General features: G+C 41.4%; 1 protein-coding gene across 1 annotated transcript; it reads right to left on the bottom strand.

Moving 5' to 3' along the window:
- Positions 1-744: 744 nt before the first annotated feature.
- IL2RA (interleukin 2 receptor subunit alpha) lies at positions 745-19,896 on the bottom strand. The gene is made up of 7 exons (XM_087873194.1): positions 19,374-19,896; positions 15,147-15,335; positions 8,462-8,530; positions 7,877-7,954; positions 5,886-6,113; positions 3,709-3,796; positions 745-2,718 (listed from the first exon to the last, which is right to left on the bottom strand). Exons 1-6 carry the CDS (start codon positions 19,447-19,449, stop codon positions 3,750-3,752), a joined length of 687 nt encoding a protein of 228 aa, XP_087729320.1. The 5' UTR covers positions 19,450-19,896; the 3' UTR covers positions 745-2,718; positions 3,709-3,749.
- Positions 19,897-20,226: the final 330 nt, after the last annotated feature.

The raw sequence follows: 20,226 nt of genomic DNA on the forward strand, positions 1-20,226 counted from the left end.
TTTGCAGCAGGGGTGAAATCCAGCAGGTTCTAACAGGTTCTGGAGAACTGGTAGCGGAAATTTTGAGTAGTTCAGAGAACCGGCAAATACCACCTCTGGCTGGCCCCAGAATGGGGTGGGAATTGAGATTTTGCAATATCCTTCCCCTGCCATACCCACTAAGCCATGCCCACAGAACCAGTGGGGACAAATTTCGAATTTCACCCTTGGTTTGCAGTGAAGTGGCATTTCCTTAATCATATTGACAAATTAGGAAGTTTGTAGGATTCCGGAGTTGGCTGGAAATACTTGAGTGGCCAGTAGGTGGCAGTGAAGAAGTATGAAAAAAATCAAACTCTTTGCTGCCATCAAATGATTGTCTCCAGTTTTGCAACTCTGGTTTGAATTAACCACAACTCAAACATGCCTTGGTAAAGTTTTCCTCCCTGAATCTTCTTCACAATATTATTTTTATTCCATCCATAGCCAATAAATAAATGAAGTTTATGTGACAACAGGTGACAGTCAAAGATAAGGAGTCATGTTTGGGGCTTGGGCAACATATCTTATGGTAAGAGGACTGTTCTAGAAAGCAGAGAAGAGGTCTTTGAGTCCTCAGACCCTGAATGAAGTATTTTCTACTATGTTTGTCAGTTAGGAAAGGAACAATTCTTTTACAAAGATGCCTCAGAACTGTAACTGTAACTATGCCATTTTAATATAAAGTTAATATTTGACATGAAGAATCAAGAAAGACACACGGAGTTACTTCTAAGTAGCTTCTTTTATTATTCCTCACCTACAGAGAGAAATCCAAAGTAAAGCTAAACTAAACTATAGTTACCAAACTAAAGCAACTATTTGTATCAATCATGATATATTCTGAGAATTACTAAGGAGGAGCCGTCTTAATTCTCTTCCTCCCAATTAAGCTATCTAAACTTCGCCGTCTCTTGGTCCTCTGGAATGCAGCCCCTCCCTTCTGGGAATTCAGGCTACGTTCCACCACAATGGTTACTTTTTGCAATAGTCTCCATCCTTATAGTTCCATAGCTTCAACGTTGGTTACACGTCCCTTGAGTCTCACCAAAAAGAAGATAGAGACTCCAACCTTTTCTTTAAACAGCCAGTCAGTCTATCAATAACATTGATTGGTCATACAAATAAACAAAAGCTACATAACATCATAACAAAACCATGCCTCTATAAAGCAATAATAAAGACAGTCATAGTAAAATAAAGACAGTCATAGTAGAATCAAGATCACGTGAAGTGTTAATACCACTTTATAATGCCTTGGTAAGGCCACACTTGGAATATTGCATTCAGTTTTGGTCGCCACGATGTAAAAAAGATGTGGAGACTCTAGAAAGAGCGCAGAGAAGAGCAACAAAGAGGATTAGGGGACTGGAGGCTAAAACATATGAAGGACGGTTGCAGGAACTGGGTATGTCTAGTTTAATGAAGAGAAGGACCAGGGGAGACATGATAGCAGTCTTCCAATATCTCAGGGGTTGCCACAAAGAAGAGGGAGTCAAACTATCCTCCAAAGCACCTGAGGGCAGAACAAGAAGCAACGGGTGGAAACTAATCAAGGAGAGAAGCTATTTAGAACTAAGGAGAAATTTCCTGACCATTAGAACAATTAATAAGTGGAACAACTTGCCTGCAGAAGTTGTGAATGCTCCAACACTGGAAATTTTTAAGAAGATGTTGGATAACCATTTGTCTGAAGTGGTGTAGGGTTTCCTGCCTGGGCAGGGGGTTGGACTAGAAGACCTCCAAGGTCCCTTCCAACTCTGTTATTCTATTCTATTCTATTCTATTCTATTCTATTCTATTCTATTCTATTCTATTCTATTCTATTCTATTCTAAAAAAAGGAAAAATAACAAAAGAGGTTGATGAAGAATCTGAGCCATTGGAAACTCTTACAGAAAAGTCCTTCTGATGTCCCAGAGCCAGCTATAAAGCAAGCAAGAGATCCTCTACAGGAAGTGAGGTATTTGGGGGCCGTTCCTGAAAAGGCGCTGCAAAGCTGGTTTACTTTCAAGAGTGGGTAGCAAACATGGTTTTCAGGAATGATTTGGAAACCCATTGGCAGGGTTTCTATAACACATTCAACCAGCTCAGTTAAAGTTCCGGTGGCTTCGTTCTTAGAACAAGCTAAGCCTAATTAGTTTTAAACTTGGTTAGGTGTTTTTTTTTTTTTGGGTGGTTTATCATACAAACTCAGCCTGTTTCGTTAATTTGTAGCTTAATGTATTGTGTAAACTGAGAAAGTGGGTTAACCAGTAACAGAGGAGCCTGAGTGGCACAGCAGACTAATGCTACTGTTAAAAGTAGTATTTAGCTTCCAGCTGCCTGCAATTACTGCGAGTTCAATTCTCACCAGGCTCAAGGTTGACTCAGCCTTCCATCCTTTCTAAGGTAGGTGAAATGAGGACCCGGTTTGTGGGGGCAATAAGCTGACTTTGTATAAATATACAAAAGTATGAAGGCTATTGCTTAGCGTATTGTAAGCCGCTCTGAATCTCCAGAGAAGGGCGGCATATAAATCCAAAAAACAAAAAAACAAAAAACAGTTAAGCATGTTCTGTGACCTCAATCATTTCAGGTCCTATGTATATCATGTGACACCAGAGCTCTGGATGTTCCATTTCTGTTCCTGTTCTCCTTCTCTAGAACTGAATTACAGAATTATACAGGATAAGTATCTTCCCAGGAAGCTTTCTTGTGCCTGCAGAAACATAAAAAAAATACAGGATTTAAAATTGCCTGCCTTCAGGGCAATAGTTTGTGCTAATCGGTCATGCTTGACTTACAACTAGTCGCTTAATGACTGCTCAAAGTTACAACAGACCTCCTGAGAGCTACTTATGACCCATTTTTTGAAGTTACAGTGATTGTCCCCTTGCGATCGTATGATTGCAGTTTCCAGGAAAAAAACCCACCCATTTGGATGACACGCAAATTCATGAAGCGTTCCATATTTTTAAAAAGAGCCTTGGTGGCGCAGCAGGCTAAAGCACTGTTAAGTAACACCAGCTGCCTGCAATTACTGCAAGTTCAAATCTCACCAGGCTCCAGGTTGACTCAGCCTTCCATCCTTCCGAGGTAGGTAAAATGAGGACCCGGATTGTGGGGGCAATAAGCTGACTTTGTATAAAAAAGAACACCGCTTAGGGGGGGCCGAAAGCCCTACTAAGCAGGTATATACAAAAGTATGAAGGCTATTGCTTAACGCATTGTAAGCCACCCTGAGTCTCCGGAAAAGGGCAGCATATAAATCGAACCAATAAATAAATAAATAAACAATAAATAAATAAATTGAAGGAAACACCCACAACTTCTGGAGGCAAGTTGTCCCGCTGATTAATTGTTCTTAACGTGTCATGGATTGTGATTTGTGCAGCGCTTTGATCTACATTTGCACTGCCAAAGGGGCTCCCCACGTGCTGGGCGGGGAAACGCCACAGTGGCTTTTACAAAACATAAAAACTAGGATCCCACATGCACCTTCTGGAATCTGAAGCTCTGCAGTGTGTTAATCTTTGTGTTCCGTTTGTACACAATGGAACACTAATCACGCAAAATGTTTCTAAGCATTCCATGAGTTCACGCCAAAGAAAAGGGAATTCCCAGGGACCTCCTACCTGTTAGGAGTCTTAGGAGAAATTTGTGAGAAGGCATAGATTTTTTTATTTTATTTTTTTTACATCTCACATACCATTGAAAGTTACCTGGAGCCCTTCTGCTGGCAAGGAACCTTTATAAAATGAAGACCATAGTCCCTGCAGCCATAATAAATAAAATAGCTAAGAGAGGAGGGGAGGAAAAAAGAAAGCCATAAATTTCATGGTAACTAAATGAAACAGTCATATCCCACTTCCTCAATATCACTATATGGGAGTAAACTCCCCGTAAGGAGCCTGAGTGGCGTAGGAGGCTAATGCCTCCTACTAAGGCAGCATTTAACATCCAGCTGCCTGCAATTACTGCGAGTTCAATTCTCACCAGGCTCAAGGTCGACTCAGCCTTCCATCCTTTCTAAGGTGGGTAAAATGAGGACCCGGTTTGTGGGGGCAATAAGCTGACTTTGTATAAAATATACAAAAGTATGAAGGCTATTGCTTAACGCATTGTAAGCTGCCCTGAGTCTCCAGAGAAGGGCGGCATATAAAAATAAATAAAATAAATAAAAATAAATAAGTATTGACTACTGCAATGCTCTCTACTTGGGGCTGCCCTTGAAGACCACTGGGAGGCTTCAGCTGGTGCAGAATGCGGCCGCGCGGGTTGTGATGGGTGGGTCCCGATACTCCCATGTTACACCTCTCCTGCGCGACTTGCATTGGCTGCCGGTTGCCCTCCGGGTGAGATTCAAGGTGCTGGTGATGACCTATAAAGCCCTACATGGCTTAGGCCCAGGATATCTGTTGGACCATCTGCAACCAGCAACAGCTCCCCATCGTCTGGTGCGTTCTCACAGGGGGGGCCTACTCAGGGTGCCGTCGGCTAGACAATGTCGGCTGGCGACACCCAGAGGTAGACCTTTCTCTGTGGGTACACCCACCCTTTGGAATCAACTCCCCTGGGGGCTCCGGTTGGCCCCTGACCTTCGCACTTTCCGCCGTGAACTAAAAACATGGCTGTTTAAATTGCCCAGCCTGGACTGATGGGGTTTTGATTTTTAATGTATTTTAATATACGTTTAATATGTATTTTAACATGTTTCTTACTTGGATTGAGATTGTATATCTTAATTGTTGTGAGCCGCCCTGAGACCTATAGAGATAGGGCGGCATATAAATCTAATTAAAATAAATAAAATAAAATAAATAAAAACATGGTCTAGGGATGAAGACACAAGGCTAGAAACCAGGAGATGTGAGTTCTAGTCTCACCTTAAGCATGAAAACCATCTGGGTGACTTTGGGGCAGTCCCTCTCTCTCAGCCCAATCCACCTCACAAGCAGATTGTTTTGGGGAAAATAAGAGGTGAGATAGATAGATGATAGATAGATAGATAGATAGATAGATAGATAGATAGATAGATAGATGATAGATTGATATAGATACAGACAGACAGACAGACAGACAGACAGATAGATAGATAGATAGATGATAGATACAGATAGATACAGATAGATAGATAGATAATATAGATAGATAGATAGATGATAGATATAGATACAGATAGATAGATAGATAATAGATAGATATAGATACAGATAGATAGATAGATAGATAGATAGATAGATAGATGATAGATAGATATAGATACAGATAGATAGATAGATGATAGATATAGATAGATGATAGATAGATATAGATAGATAGATAAAGATATAGATAGATAGATGATAGATAGATAGAAAGATAGATAGTTATAGCTGATAGAGATAGAGATAGATAGATGATAGAGATAGATAGATAGATGATAGATAAATAGATAATAGAGATAGATAGATAAAGATAGAGATAGATGATAGAGATAGATGATAGAGAGATGACAGAGAGATTGATATAGATAGATATAGATGATAGATAGATAATAGATAGATAGATAGATAGATAGATAGATAGATAGATAGATGCCTTCATTCCAATTTCGCTACCTCCTACCTTCGCTACGCTTCATCAGTATTAATGATACATCAAAATACAGTTTTAGTTAAGCAGACCTGAGGTCTGGTGGTACCTTCCATGACAACCTACTTTATCAGGCAGAAGCCTCCGTATGAAGTTGCAAATGAAGTTGATACCCAAAGTAATCGGTGCTACCGACTCAACGCCAACTGTGCCACAGATGTTGCTGCTTCCCAGCCCCACACTGCCTGCAAACTGTCTTTTTCAAACTTCAGGATTAAAGGACACAGCAAATGTCTTGCACAGCCCTCTTACCTGGATTGAGAAACTGCTCCCCCGAATTAAAGGAGACCTCTTCGGTGCATTGTGGATTTAAGCTGGACCAGACGGCAACTCCGTTAGAGTTCTCACACGTAGTAATACCACTGATGGGAGCCCATGCTTGAGATTCATTCAAGCATTTAAATGTTAGTTTTTGTCCCACTTTATACTTCGTCACCTTAACAGTGGCATGCTTCAATGGGACAGGAATGCCACAAAATCCTAGTGGGGGCAAAGAGAAAATGAGAGAACCTCCTCCCCAAAAATCAACAACCCTAAATTCATCAGAATTTAGCCGGTGACTAAACATGACAGTCAGAGCAGGATAAATTGATTTACTGATTCACGGTCCTTAGAGAAGTTGGTGATGTAATAATATTACTCAGTTGAGTAATATTATAATTAACAGGTCAGGGACAACCTTTAATTAGGGACATATGCTGGTTGAATTTGTAGAGACCGGGCAGAATCCATCCAAATTGTTGTGGCTTCACATAACACGCTAATTCACACTTAACAAAATGTTCTTGTTGCATTCACTATCCATCAACCCCATTACAGCCCAGTGCAATGGCCTTATTCATGCAACACGCTAAGATAATTGCTGTGTTTCCAACAATTCATTGAACCACAAACGTCAGGTCTAAGGCCAGAGATCACACGGTGAAATTCAACTGAGATCAGTTCTTTTTTTTTTCCCCTTACACCCAATAGACAGAATCTTGCCAGGCTAAAGTTATAACCTTCTAACTTAATCGACTGTATCTTGGAGATTCTAGATGTGGCTATCTATCTTGACTCCCAAAGGTGCTTTTTTTCAGGAGGCAACTGGACTTTCTTGATTTTATTTTTCTTTGAAGATGTTTTGCTTCTCATCTAAGAAGCTTCTTCAACTCTGACAGTATAGTGGGGAATGGAAGGATTTATTTATTTATTTATTTTATTTATTACATGTATTTATATGCCGCCATTCTCCCAAAGGACTCAGGGCAGCGAACACAAGTTAAGAAACAAGTACAATAAAATCATAATTTAATCTATACTCCTTGCAGACAGCTGCAAGGAGTCATTTGCATTCTTTTAGAGCAGGGGTGAAATCCAGCAGGTTCTGGAGAACTGGTAGCAGAAATTTTGAGTAGTTCAGAGAACCGGCAAATAACACCTCTGGCTAGCCCCCGAGTGGGGTGGGAATGGAGATTTTGCAATATCTTTCCCCCAGGAGTAGGGGGGGAATGGGGATTTAGCAGTATCCTTCCCCTGGATTGGATGGGAATGGAGATTTTGCAGTTATCCTTCCCCAGCCACGCCCACCAAGCCACAACACGCCCACCAAGCCACGCCCACAGAACTGGTAGTAAAAAAATTTTTGATTCCACCACTGTTTTAGAGGGTCCTTGAAGCCCTTGGAGGTTTATCTATATCCTCACGGTCACCTGAGTAGTGCAACTGGTTCCTGTAATCTGCAATTTTTTTCCCTCTGGAAATCCATTCCTACTCCCACCCCATTCAAAGGGTGTCTATCCCAAATTGTATAGCTAAAAGTCTGTAGAGATTCTCAGTCATCCAGGTCATGGTTGTCCCAAAGGTGCTTTTTCAGGAGGCTTTATTTCTCAGAATATAAATCCTTCCATTCCCCACTATCCTGCCAGAGCCGAAGAAGCTTCTTGGATGAGAAGCGAAACGTCTTCAAAAGAAAAAAAAAACACCCAAGAAAATCCAATTGCCTCCCAAAAAAAACACCTTTAGGACAACCATGACCTGTTACAAATATTTATTTATTTAAAATATTTATACACTGATTTTTGTTATATAGTGCACACTCCTTTAAAGATTCCCCCCTCCCCAAATCCTTATTTGCTGTTCTCAAACTTTGTTGCATGGATGGGGTTCATTGGTTTTCATTTGGCCTCTGATGGGTCGATACAGAGAATTAATTTGCTATTATTGCAAGTGGTATTTCAAAAAAAACAAATACTTGGAGTTACCTTCTACGGCTGTTGGGGTGCTGGTGCTGATTTTGGGCCCGATGGAACTATTCTTCCATTTTTCGGTAGAAGACTGTCCTGAAAGAAAATCAACCAACATAGGCTCAATTTTGCAGAAATTCTAGTAAGAAAAACAAAAATCTTAGAGGTATACAACCAGATTCCCTAGATTGTAATTTCTGAATCTGGATGAAGTTGGAAGGAGATGGGAGAGAGGTCTGCAGGGACATAGGGTCAGAGGTGGGTTTCATCAGGTTCTGACCAGTTCTGGAGAACCGGTAGTGGAAATTTTGAGTAGTTCGGAGAACCGGTAGTAAAAATTCTGACTGGCCCGACCTCATCTATTCTCTGCCTCCCGAGTCCCAGCTGATCGGGAGGAAATGGGGATTTTGTAGTAACCTTCCTCTGGAGTGGGGTGGGAATGGAGATTGTACAGTATCCTTCCCCTGCCACACCTACCAAGCCACACCCACAGAACCAGTAGTAAAAAAATTTTGAAACCCACCACTGAATAGGGTGTTAAAAAAAAAAATCAAGATGGCCGTCTGATAATTAAATCTGGCTCTAGATTCTTCTTTGGTTTACCTTTTCCAATAAGCAACCGAGTTGGAAGTTCATTTGTGTCGTCAGTTGTGGGAGCTTCATCACTGAAAGCTTTCAAGAAGAAAATGTCAGAAATGGTGTAGGACAGGGGTGTCAAACTCACATCATCACATCGGCGTCACATGACGTATTGGGACTTTCTCCCCCCTTTGCTAAACTGGATGTGGGCGTGGCCAGCACGTGACACATCTGGCCTGTGGGCTGGGAGTTTGACAGCCCTGGTGTCAAACTACAAGGTCCCTTCCAACTCTGTTAATCTGTTAAATTGAAAAGTACTTTATTAGAGTACTCTGATAAAGTAGGATCACCCTATGGAAAGGGAGAACTCGTCGAAACCCATCTTACATTCCCTTTTACAGTTAAGACTTCAAAGAAAATGAAAGAGAAAAGGTGAATGGACACGGCAAAAATAACTTCCCCTTTGCATAGGCAATCTGTTATCTGTAGTCAAACATGTTACATATTTGCATCCCATAATACCACACAAAGGGACGCGGTGGCTCAGTGCCTAAGATGATCAAAAGTTCAGCAGTTCAGCGGTTCGAATCCCTAGTGCTGCGTAACGGGGTGAGCTCCCGTGACTTGTCCCAGCTTCTGCCAACCTAGCAGTTCGAAAGCAGGTAAAAAATGCAAGTAGAAAAATAGGGACCACCTTTGGTGGGAAGGGATCAGCATTCCGTGCGCCTTTGGTGTTTAGTCATGCCGGCCACATGACCACGGAGACGTCTTCGGACAGCGATGGCTCTTCGGCTTTGAAACAGAGATGAGCATCGTCCCTTAGAGTCAGGAACGACTAGCACATATGTGCGAGGGGAACCTTTACCTTTACCTTTAATACCACACATGTTCGGCGGAGGGGGCGACCCGGAGCCGGCCCCTGCCAACGCTTGGCTCGTGCTGTTGTCGGTGCACTCCTTTGCTGGCTCCAAACTGCACAGAATCTTAGCTAGAGGTTCTCCCGAACCCCTGCGAACCCCCAGCAGCCCTCCCCTGCCCAACACCCTTTCAGAACACAAGCCCCTTCATTGCACCAACCCCAGAACAGTCCAAACTTCAAAGTCACAGAAACCTATAAAGATCCATCCACTCATTCTACCGTTTTGTCAGCTGCCCAGAATCACATGTGGATGTTCTATCCCCGTCACACACGCACACACACCAACAGACGTTCAAGAGTTAATGACCAAACCAGTCGGCAAAATCCTTTTCCTTATGATAACGGAACTTGGCAACAACCTAGTGGCTGCCTGCCAAGAGTTTATTACTTACGAAGAGGAGAGATAACTTCTCCCCACTTCTGGTACATCAAAGGAAAACAGCTCAATAATTACAGAGTCAATCAAGTCCAAAGATAATCCAGCAAAGTCTATAGCAAAAGTCCGGCAATGCAGAATGGCATGGAAGCTTTCAGCTTTGTTCGTCACAAGGTTTGACTGGCCACCACACTTCCTTTTATACCTTGTGGGGTGTGGTCCAGTGACTCAGCCTAATCTCGGGCATGCCTTTTCTTCTGTTGCGCGCGCTTATCTCTGCGATGCTGGCGTGGATCCAGCCAGGACTCATTACCCTCATCACTGTCCATCTGTGGCTGCGTGGACGTGCTTGGTCCCGGCCCTATCTCTTGCCCTTGGGCGGACACCGAAGGCATTGCCAGAGAGGAGGGTCCTGGAGAGGGAGGCCTTGCCAACTCCTTTCCTTCACTCTCTGAGTCCTCTCCTGACGATGACACAGGCTCAGGTAACGGAGCCACAACAGTGGCTGGTGGTTCTGCTTCATCAATAAACCATCTTTCCAATCAGCCTCCATATTTCCAGTGTCTTTCTCCCAGCTTGGAACTGAACCAGATGGATTTTCCTTCCAGCAGTGGGATGTTCAAGATCAAACTGCACACCCCCAGGTTTTTAAAGGCTTTTTAACACATCTAGGTTTTCCTAAAACACATCTGGGTTTTCCTCTTTGAGCATCAGACTATAATTAAAGGCACAGGGGATGGGGTAGCAGAACAATTATGACACAGGGGCCTGGAGTCAGTAGACTTAATTGCCATGTGAAACTGTGGAGATTTGGACAAAAACCTGGAACTTTGATGCTCTATAGCTGTGATGGCGAACCTATGGCACGCGTGCCAGAGGTGGCACGCAGAGCCCTCTCTGTGGGCATGCGCATCGTCACCAGCTGCACTTCTGGTTTTTGAAAAATGGCCGGAAAATGGCCGGAAAACAGCTTGGAAAACAGCCAGAAAATGGCTCCCGAAACAGCCTGAAAACAGGCCAAAAACGGCCAGAAAATGGCCCTAAAAATGGCTGGAAAACATCCTGAAAAAGCCCCCCAAATGGTCTGAAAACGCCTCAAAAAATGGCAAAAAGAATTTATAAAAGAAGCCATGAATAATCAAACTGCAGCTATGAACCACCAAACAGTAACTATGGAAGGGAAATTAAAAGAATTTGCGGAGGAGATAAATGCAATTAAAGAAGTTGTTGAAGAAAAGCGCAATGAAATAAGAGATGACATTCTCCTAGCGGTCTCAGGATTGGCAAAAAACCTTGTTCAGCTGGAGGAGAGAGTAGAAGAAATTAATGAAGCCAATCTGAACTTGGAAAATAAAGTAGGAGACATTATGACTAAAACAGAGAAGGTGGATGATGAATTGGTTATGTTACAATATAGATCTATGGAATTTGCTTTGAGATTGAGAGGGTTGAAAGAAAATAGCCGGGAAAATCTAAAGGACATTTGTGCTGAAGCTATGGCTGAGATAATCAAAGAAAGAGCAGAAGATGTGGCAACCCGAATTGATAAAATTTACAGGATTAAACTGCCCAAAAAGAGCCTCAAAACAGCCCGAGAAATGGCCCAGAAAACAGCTGAAAATGGCCCGAAAAACGGCCAAAAAACCAGTGTGTGTGTGCTAGCCACCTGGTTTTTGGGTTTCTGGCGTTCTGGCATGGGTTCCTGTTTGGGCACTTGGTGCCGAAAAGGTTCACCACCACTGCTCTATAGGTTGACGACAGCAAGATTACTTTATGCACAAAAATGGAAGGACACTTCGATCCCCACAATGGACAAATGGCTGCAGAAGTTGGTAGAGTTAGCAGAGATTGACTGCTTTGATAAAAAGGAAAAAAAAAAACCACAACTGCCTTGGTTTCTATTTGGAAACCACTTCTGGACTTTGTGCTTGAGGTGGGGAAAAAAAATGAAAGTTTGATTTTGGGCTTTACCGATTAGATAGGTTTGTTGTTATAGAAGTGGCTAGTTTATACTATTATGAAAAAGTAAACAGTGGATTTTTGATGTTATTAGTTTATTAGTTTATTTATTTCTACTGCACCAAAGGGAGTCGGAAATCAATGCCTTTTTTTTAATTTTTAGAATAGAATACAATTCTTTATTGGCCATGTGTGACTGGACACTCAAGGAATTTGTCTTTAGTGCATAAGCTCTCCATGTATATAAAAGCTATGTGATAAATCACCATCACAGTCATCATAAAAATACATTCATCATAAATCATAAGATACAGCACTTAGTGATAGCCATAGGATACGAAATAAGCAAAACATAAATTGTACTAGGAAACTAAATAAAACAATATAAATTGTAAAGACACAAGCAGCAAAGTTATACTTATAAGTAAAAATGGAGATAAGGTAAAGGTAAAGGTTCCCCTCGTACATATGTGCTAGTTGTCCCCGACTCTAGGGGGCAGTGTTCATCTCTGTTTCAAGAGCCTTGGTAGTACAGTGGTCTAAAGCACGCTGTTATTAAGAACAGCTGCCTGCAATTACTGCAGGTTCGAATCTCGCCAGGCTCAAGGTTGACTCAGCCTTCCATCCTTTCTAAGGTAGGTAAATTGAGGACCCAGTTTGTGGGGGCAATAAGCTGACTTTGTATAAATAAACAAAAAGGATGAAGGCTATTGCTTAGCGCACTGTAAGCCACCCTGAGTCTCCGGAGAAGGGCGGCATATAAATCAATTTTTTTTAAAAAAAAGCCGAAGAGCCAGCGCTGTCCGAAGACGTCTCCGTGGTCATGTGGCCGGCGTGACTAAACCCCAAAGGCGCACGGAACATTGTTACCTTCCCACCAAAGTGGTCCCTATTTTTCTACTTGCATTTTTTACTTGCTTTTGAACTGCTAAGTTGGCAGAAGCTGGGACAAGTCACGGGAACTCACTCCATTATGCGGCGCTAGGGATTCGAACCGCTGAGCTGCTGCGTCCCTTTCCAGAAATGGAGATAGGTAATAGGAAAAATGAGAAGAATAATGGTAATACAGCCTTACTAAATAGTTTCACAGTGTTGTGGGAATTAGTTATTTAGAAGAGCGATGGGCATGGGTGAAAAAAAACTGTCCCTTTCTTTCATTTTCCCCACACTTTCCCCTTCTCTTTCCCCTCCCCTATCTTTCCTACTATTTTCTTTTGTATTTTTGTATCTTACAGTATTAATACGTAAATAAGATAAAAAAAATTTTTTTAACAGAAACTGCGCAGTTGAAGTAGTCATAGCTCCCTGCAAAAGCAGACACGTACTTCCTGGAGACAGTATAAGTTAACCACAATGTTTTTCCTACAACGATGATATCAGCTTCACCTGATCCTCTGATAAAGAACAGTGGTGGGGGGGGTGTCTCACTGAAGCAAGTTCAGAGTTCTGGGGACAGGCAGAAAATTGTTCCACCCCTATGTTGGTCCACGTTAGCATTATCCACATATCGGTGTGTTGCATCTCCTTTGCCAAGCTCCCCCAGATTTTTGAGAATCCGTAAGAAGAAGAGCCAGATAAAAGCTACCGTTTTGTAAATATTCTTATCAAAATAGTCACTTTTTTTTTTTGGCTTAGATCTTTTTCAGATCCATGCAGGATGGGCTGCTGGCGGTTTGCAAGGGTTCAGGGGAACCTCTAGCTGAGATTCGGTGCAGTTCGGAGAACCCCCAAATCCCACTCCTGGCTGGCCCCTCCTACCCCGCCCCACCACTCCCAGGGGTCCCTACGCAGCCCGTTTTGGATGCAGCTAAGTACAGGACGTGAGTGGGGGCTCAGGGAGGGAAAGAAATGGGCCTACCGAAAGTTCAGGAAAGCCAGAAACAGGCCCATTTCTGGCCTCCAGAGGGCCTCCAGAGCCTGGGGAGGCCGTTTTCGTCCTCCCGGAGGCTTGAGAAAAGCCTCCAAAGCTCGGGGAGGGCAAAAACGCCCCTCACACCATGGTGCAGGAGGCTGACTAGGCCACCATGCCACGCCCACCCAGCAACCAGGCAGAGGACCCCATGCTAAAATTTTTGAAGCCCACCCGGGGTGGGTTCTACTTACCTTTACTATCGGTTTGCAATGGGATTGCGCGTACATGTGCGCTTCGCTCGCGCACGTGCCTTCCTACTGCACATGTGCAGAAGCTTCTGCGCTTGCGCAGATCACTTCTGATGACGTCAGGGTCAGTGGGCGGAGCCTCCCACCGGTTTTACTACCGGTTCTATAGAACCGGTCTGAACCGGTGGCAACCCACCACTGAGCCCACCCCTAGATCCACGGCAAGCTGAGAAATAATGCAACACGGGAGCTGCTTGATGAATGAGAGCTTAATGTTGTATATAAAGTCAGCACCCACCCTCCTAGAAGAATGAAATATTTTGAGGAATATTTTTAAAAGGCAGATTATTATTTTTCACTAAAGGAGAAATGGAGAAAGATGCTCTTGGAGGCAGAAAGCAGCCTCCAAGTCTTTCTTAATCGTCAGAGCAGATCTTGAGGCCAGCTTTTAGAAATGCCGATTTGACAATCCATTCAAGACAAGATATTTTGAAAGCAAGGCGGAACGGTAGGATTAGAAGCAGCCATCACCAAAGATCCAACACAGGAAAAAGTCATTAAGCTACAATATAGAAATTGCCCAACACTCTTTCAGAGCACAAGCCCTCATTGCATCATCCTCCAAACCTTAACCAAAAGTAGCTCAAACAACCTATAGAGCCAGCTATGGCCCCTACAACAGCCAATAGAATACATGTTCTTGCACAGGAACAGGAAGCTCAAGTGCACAGCCCAAGAGAAGGTATAAAAAAACTCCCACTCTCAACTCCATGTGGTCAGCTGCCCAGAACCATAAACACTGGATCGTCATTAAACTTTCTTTCCAATCAACCTCCATGTTTCCAGTGTCTTTCCCCCCGAGAAAGATGGATATCCCTTCCCACAGTTTGCATGATTCATTTAACAACTGCGGTTAACTCACTTACCGTATTTTTCAGACTATAAGACACACTTTTTTTGTCTCCCAAAAGGGGGTGAAAATGTATGTGCGTCTTATAGGCAGAATATTGCCGAAGCCCCGCCCATCCGCAGCCCGTTTTTTGGGCTCCGTACACCCCATTTTCATGCCTTTTTCAGACTTTTTTTCGGCCCATTTTCAGAGCTTTTTTTCAGCCCATTTTTGAGGCTTTTTTCAGCCCGTTTTCGAGGCTTTTTTCAGCCCGTTTTCAAGGCTTTTTTCAGCCTGTTTTCGAGGCTTTTTTTGGCCCGTTTTTTCCAAAAAACTCACATAGCAATTTATTAAGTGATTGCCATTGCTTAGCAATGGAAATTTGAAGTTCATTTGTGGTCATATGTCAAGGACTAACTCTATTTCCCAGGCTTCTCAAAGGCTTCTCAGCAATCCCATCTCTTACCTATGCAAACTGGTTGGGAACTGCTCATCCATTGAACGACTCCAGAGTCATTCTTGCATCGGATAATGTTATTTACTCCGGCTGGTCTCTTGTAGCCTTCATCGCAATAATATCGAGCCCAAGTACCCACAACATACCGATCCATGTAATACTCTGCAAATTTACTTATATTGGGTTCAGGACATACATCTGTAAAAAAAGAGAAACAATGAATATGGTGCTGTTTGATCATGCCGGCCTGAAAGTCCCAGTTGGATGGGATCCATTGCATTCTTCCACCAGTCTTCCAGGATGGAAAAGACCCAAGGAAGCAGAAGCTCCTTCATTTAATTCTTTAGGACAGGGGTTCCCACCTCCTGGGCCTGCATTGGTCCCAGGCCATGGCCTGTTAGGAATAAGGCCAAACAGCTGGAGAGGAGTTGGCAGGTGTATGTGAAGGATTTAGGTTGCATGTTTCTCCTTCCACCTCCAGTCCATGGGAAAAAATGTCTTCTACAAAACTGGTTCCTGGTGTTAAAAATGTTGGGGACCTCCTCTACCTTATTATTATATAATTCTTCTCATCTTTCCTATTACCTACCTCCGTTTCTACTTATGACTATAACTTCGTTGCTTGTAGCTTCACGATTTATATTGTTTTATTTAGTTTCCTAGTGCGATTTATGTTGATTGCTTATTTAGTATCCTGTGACTATCACTAAGTGCTGTATCTTATGATTTATGATGAATGTATTTTTATGATGACTATGATCATGATTTATCACTTATAGCTTTTATGTACACTGAGAGCTTATGCACCGAAGACAAATTCCTTGTGTGTCCAATCACACTTGGCCAATAAAGAATTCTATTCTATTCTATTCTATTCTATTCTATTCTATTCTATTCTATTCTATTCTATTCTATTCCTTCTCTAATTCCATTCCATTCCATTCCATTCCACTCCACTCCACTCCACTCCACTCCACTCCACTCCATTCTATTCCATTCCATTCCATTCTATCCTATTCAATTCTATTCCTTCTCTAATTCCATTCCATTCCATTCCATTCCATTCCATTATATTATATTATATCCTATTCAATTCTATTCCTTCTCTAATTCCATTCCATTCTATTCCATTCTATTCTTTCTCTAATTCCATTCCATTCTGTTCCATTCCATTCCATTCCGTTCCATTCCATTCCATTCCATTCCATTCCATTCCATTCCATTCCATTCCATTCAACTCTATTCCTTCTCTAATTCCATTCCATTCCATTCCATTTCATTCCTTCTCTAATTCCATTCTATTCCATTCCATTCTATTCTATTCTATTTTATTCTATTCTTAGGATTTAACAGCATTATAGAAGGAAAGAAGGTTGCACATCAATACAGCAAGGCTAGAAAATTAGAAAATAGAAGCAGAAGTTAGACATTTAGAATCAAGGAGGATATGTAAATAAAAATGAAGTAAATCTGCAATTAAATAATGAATATTGATATAATGAATTATGAGTAGTAGACTTGGATGATAATGGTTACAAATGTGATGGTTATATGATGTTTATAATGCTTGATATTATTAACTAATTATAGATAATACTGAATAGAGCACTTAATTAAATAACGGAAAAGGTTTAATAAGGATATGTGAAGAATATGATGAATAGATTTTGAGAATAATAGTGATAGCTATTGTATGTATAAGAGTTATTATTTGTATTTAAAAGAGATACACTCTCATTGTGGATATGAACATTTTATATATAACAAAGAAAATTGTATAATGGGTTTTTACCTAAGAGGCAAATTAGAAACAATATTGGAATAATTTTGGATACATTGGAGTACTATGAAATACATAGTGAAAATGAATTAGCATTAATCTTTTTGGATTCCCAGAAAGCATTTGATAATGTAAACTGACAATTTATGTTGCAACAATTAAAATGCATGGATTTTGGCAAATTTGGCAAAAAGGCAATTTACACACACCAGAGAGCTAAAGTGATGTTGAATGTAGATTTTAAAATAACTTGCAGTTATATCAGCCAAGTTTTACTTTCAACCAGGGTCTTACTTTCAGCCCCTTTCCTTTTACCCAAAATCATCGCTGTGAACAAAAATGGAAAAAACATGCCTTGTGAGACTTCTATCACAGGTTTCCTGACTTTTTAATGAAGTTAAGAATCCACCTTCCCTTGAGTTCTTCCTGATTTTATTTTATTTTTTTAAAAAAAATTAAAGTTCGTTAGGAGATAAAATACAAATTAGAAAGGAAAATCAGAAAAGTTAAAGAGGAAAGAAGAAGGGTGCAGCGAAAAAGAAAGGTTTTTTTTTTAAAAAGCCCAGGAGCAATTTCCAGGTAGAAACAAAACTAGGTAAATTCTTGTCTTTCCTTTTGTAATTAACTCCCTTTTTCTTTTCAATATTTCTGGTTAATAAAACTCTACAGACTTTTCTTGTCTGTAGGTGGCTGCTAGATACAGGTTTCCTCCTTCGGCAACTTGAGTTTGCTTGAGTTCCCCATTTCTCCTTGTTCTGCCAAAATTTATGAAATTGTGGATGAAAGACCATCAGAAATTCCCAAGTTTCTTGGAAGGATAGGATTTTTTTTAAAAAAAAAAGAAAGAAAAAAAGAAGAAGCATCTAGGAATAAGAAAATTGCAGTGCATGTACTCCCTAACATTGATGAGAAAAGGTTCCTGGATAGAACAGAAATAGAACAACAGAGTGAGGAGGGACCTTGGAGGTCTTGTAGTCTGACCCCTGCTCAACCAGCAGATTCTATACCATTTCAGGCAAATGACTGTCCAATTTGTTCTTAAAAACCTTCAGTGATGGAGCACCCACAACTTCTGAAAGCAAACGATTCAACAGACTTGACTGGTGTAAATTTTCAGAAAATTTCCCATTATTTCTATGTTGCTTCTCTTCTTGATGAGTTTCCATCCGTTGCTTCTTCTCCTGCCTTCAGGTGCTTTGGGAAATAGGTTGACTCCCCATCCCCTCTCTTCCTGGTGGCAGCCCCTCAGATACTGAAAGACTGCTATCATGTCACCCCTAGTCCTTCTCTTCGTTAAACCAGACATAATGCAATTCCAGCAACCGTTCTTCATATGTTTTAGCTTCCAGCCCCCTAATCATCTTTGTTGCTCTTTCTAGAGTCTCAACATCTTTTTTATATCATGGGTACAGTCACCAAAGTTGGATTTACCTTGAGGCTAACTTTCCCTTACATTTTTCTCTCTCTGTCCCTCTCATTTTCAGGAATAGGCTAAGTCTGATCTACCAGTTATTCGTGAACTACAATTCCCAGCACCCCCTCAGCATGGAACAAACTGGTTGATGCTGCTGGAAATGTTAGTTTAGCAGTAAATTCTCTACCAAGAATGGGACAAATTTATTAATAATCTTCCTACCAACTAAAAATGTCCTCAGGGACAATTAGACCACCAAAGAGCCTTGATAGTACAGTGGTCTACGCACCCTGTTATTAACACAGCTGCCTGCAATTTACTGCTGGTTCGAATCTCTCCAAGGCTCAAGGTTGACTCAGCCTTCCATCCTTTCTAAGGTAGGTGAAATGAGGACCCAGTTTGTGGGGGCAATAAGTTGACTTTGTATAAATATACAAAAGTATGAAGGCTATTGCTTAACGCATTGTAAGCCGCCCTGAGTCTCCGGAGAAGGGCGGCATATAAATCAAATTTTTTTTAAAAAATGAAATTTGGTGACCACCAAATTTGACCACCAAATTTGTATTTCTGTATTTTATCTTGTGCCTGTTCACCGCCCTGAGTCCTTCGGGAGTAGGGCGGTATACAAATTTAATAAAACTAAAACTAAACTAAACTAAACTAAACTAAACTAAACTAAACTAAACTAAACTAAACTAAACTAAACTAAACTAAACTAAACTAAACTAAACTAAACTAAATATGATTCCAGGATCGCTGTTTTGCAGAAGCAACATTTGCAGACGGATAGTGTTAAGCTGCCACCTGATTTGCCTTCCCCTGAGACATACAACCACTCTCCCATCCTGTCAACTGCGACTAAATCATATGCAAAAAAATAAATAAATAAAAATCTTCTTACGTTCTTTGCTTCAGAATTTTGATTTCATTCACGGGCACGTTCAGAGACAAATCCATCCGTGGGAAATGGAACTGCTAGAATATTTGGCTTTCCCTTACATAATTTCAGGTGAGAATTGCAACGGAAGACAAGTTAACTTACCGTTTCCAAGCCCTTCACTATATTGGAAAATGCTGCATAACAGAAGGAGCCCAAACTCAAGAAATAAGCTGGTCATGTCTTCTTGAGTTGAACTTCAGATCAATTTGAAAGGGAGTTTTAGCTAACAAAATTCGGAGTCTGTAGATCTCTCTTCTGTGGAGGTTCAGAGCAGAAGGCAGTTTGATGGTATTTTACCAGCCTTACGTACTTTTCGCCCACCTACCCACCCTATAAGGAGCTGAAATTGAAAACAGTCATAAATACTACTCATCTAGGAAGTTGCATTTTCAAATAAGGTTTTTTTTTTTTTAGCTGAGCTACGGTTGAAGGAAGTGGTTTGCCCATGCGGTTCAGAAACCTGACCGACGGAGTGGACAATTTTTACCACCCCTCGTGCCAACTCCTTCGAAAATCAAGAGGCATCTAGCTGAAATTGCAAACCAATTTCCTTTGGTTGATTCATTTACGTTGCTGTGCCAACGACAAAGAAGGGAAACGTCTGACAGACCAAGGACTGTAATATGTAAATAGTGATATTCCTTTATCTTTTATCTTTTGCATTTCATTTTCAATTCATCCTGCCAACACAGGCCATGACGATTACTGTACAGAAGTGGTCAAAATTGCGGAAACCTTTTAGGAACCGTGTATTTTTGAGGTTTGATGGCTAATAACACCATTATTATTTTTTTTTGAGTTTCAGGATAATCCTATTCCACTGCTGGAATGACCTGGGAATAGCCCAGACTTTAACCCAATGGAAAATCCTATGGAGCCGACTAAAGAAACTGGTTAGTCAGAGGCGACTCAGCAGTAAAACCCAGTTAATAGAAGCCATCATTCCATCTTGGTT

This window comes from Pantherophis guttatus, chromosome 7 (genome assembly GCF_059756535.1).
Source record: "Pantherophis guttatus breed Tessera chromosome 7, ASM5975653v1, whole genome shotgun sequence".
In the NCBI taxonomy this organism is placed as follows: Eukaryota; Metazoa; Chordata; class Lepidosauria; order Squamata; family Colubridae; genus Pantherophis; species Pantherophis guttatus.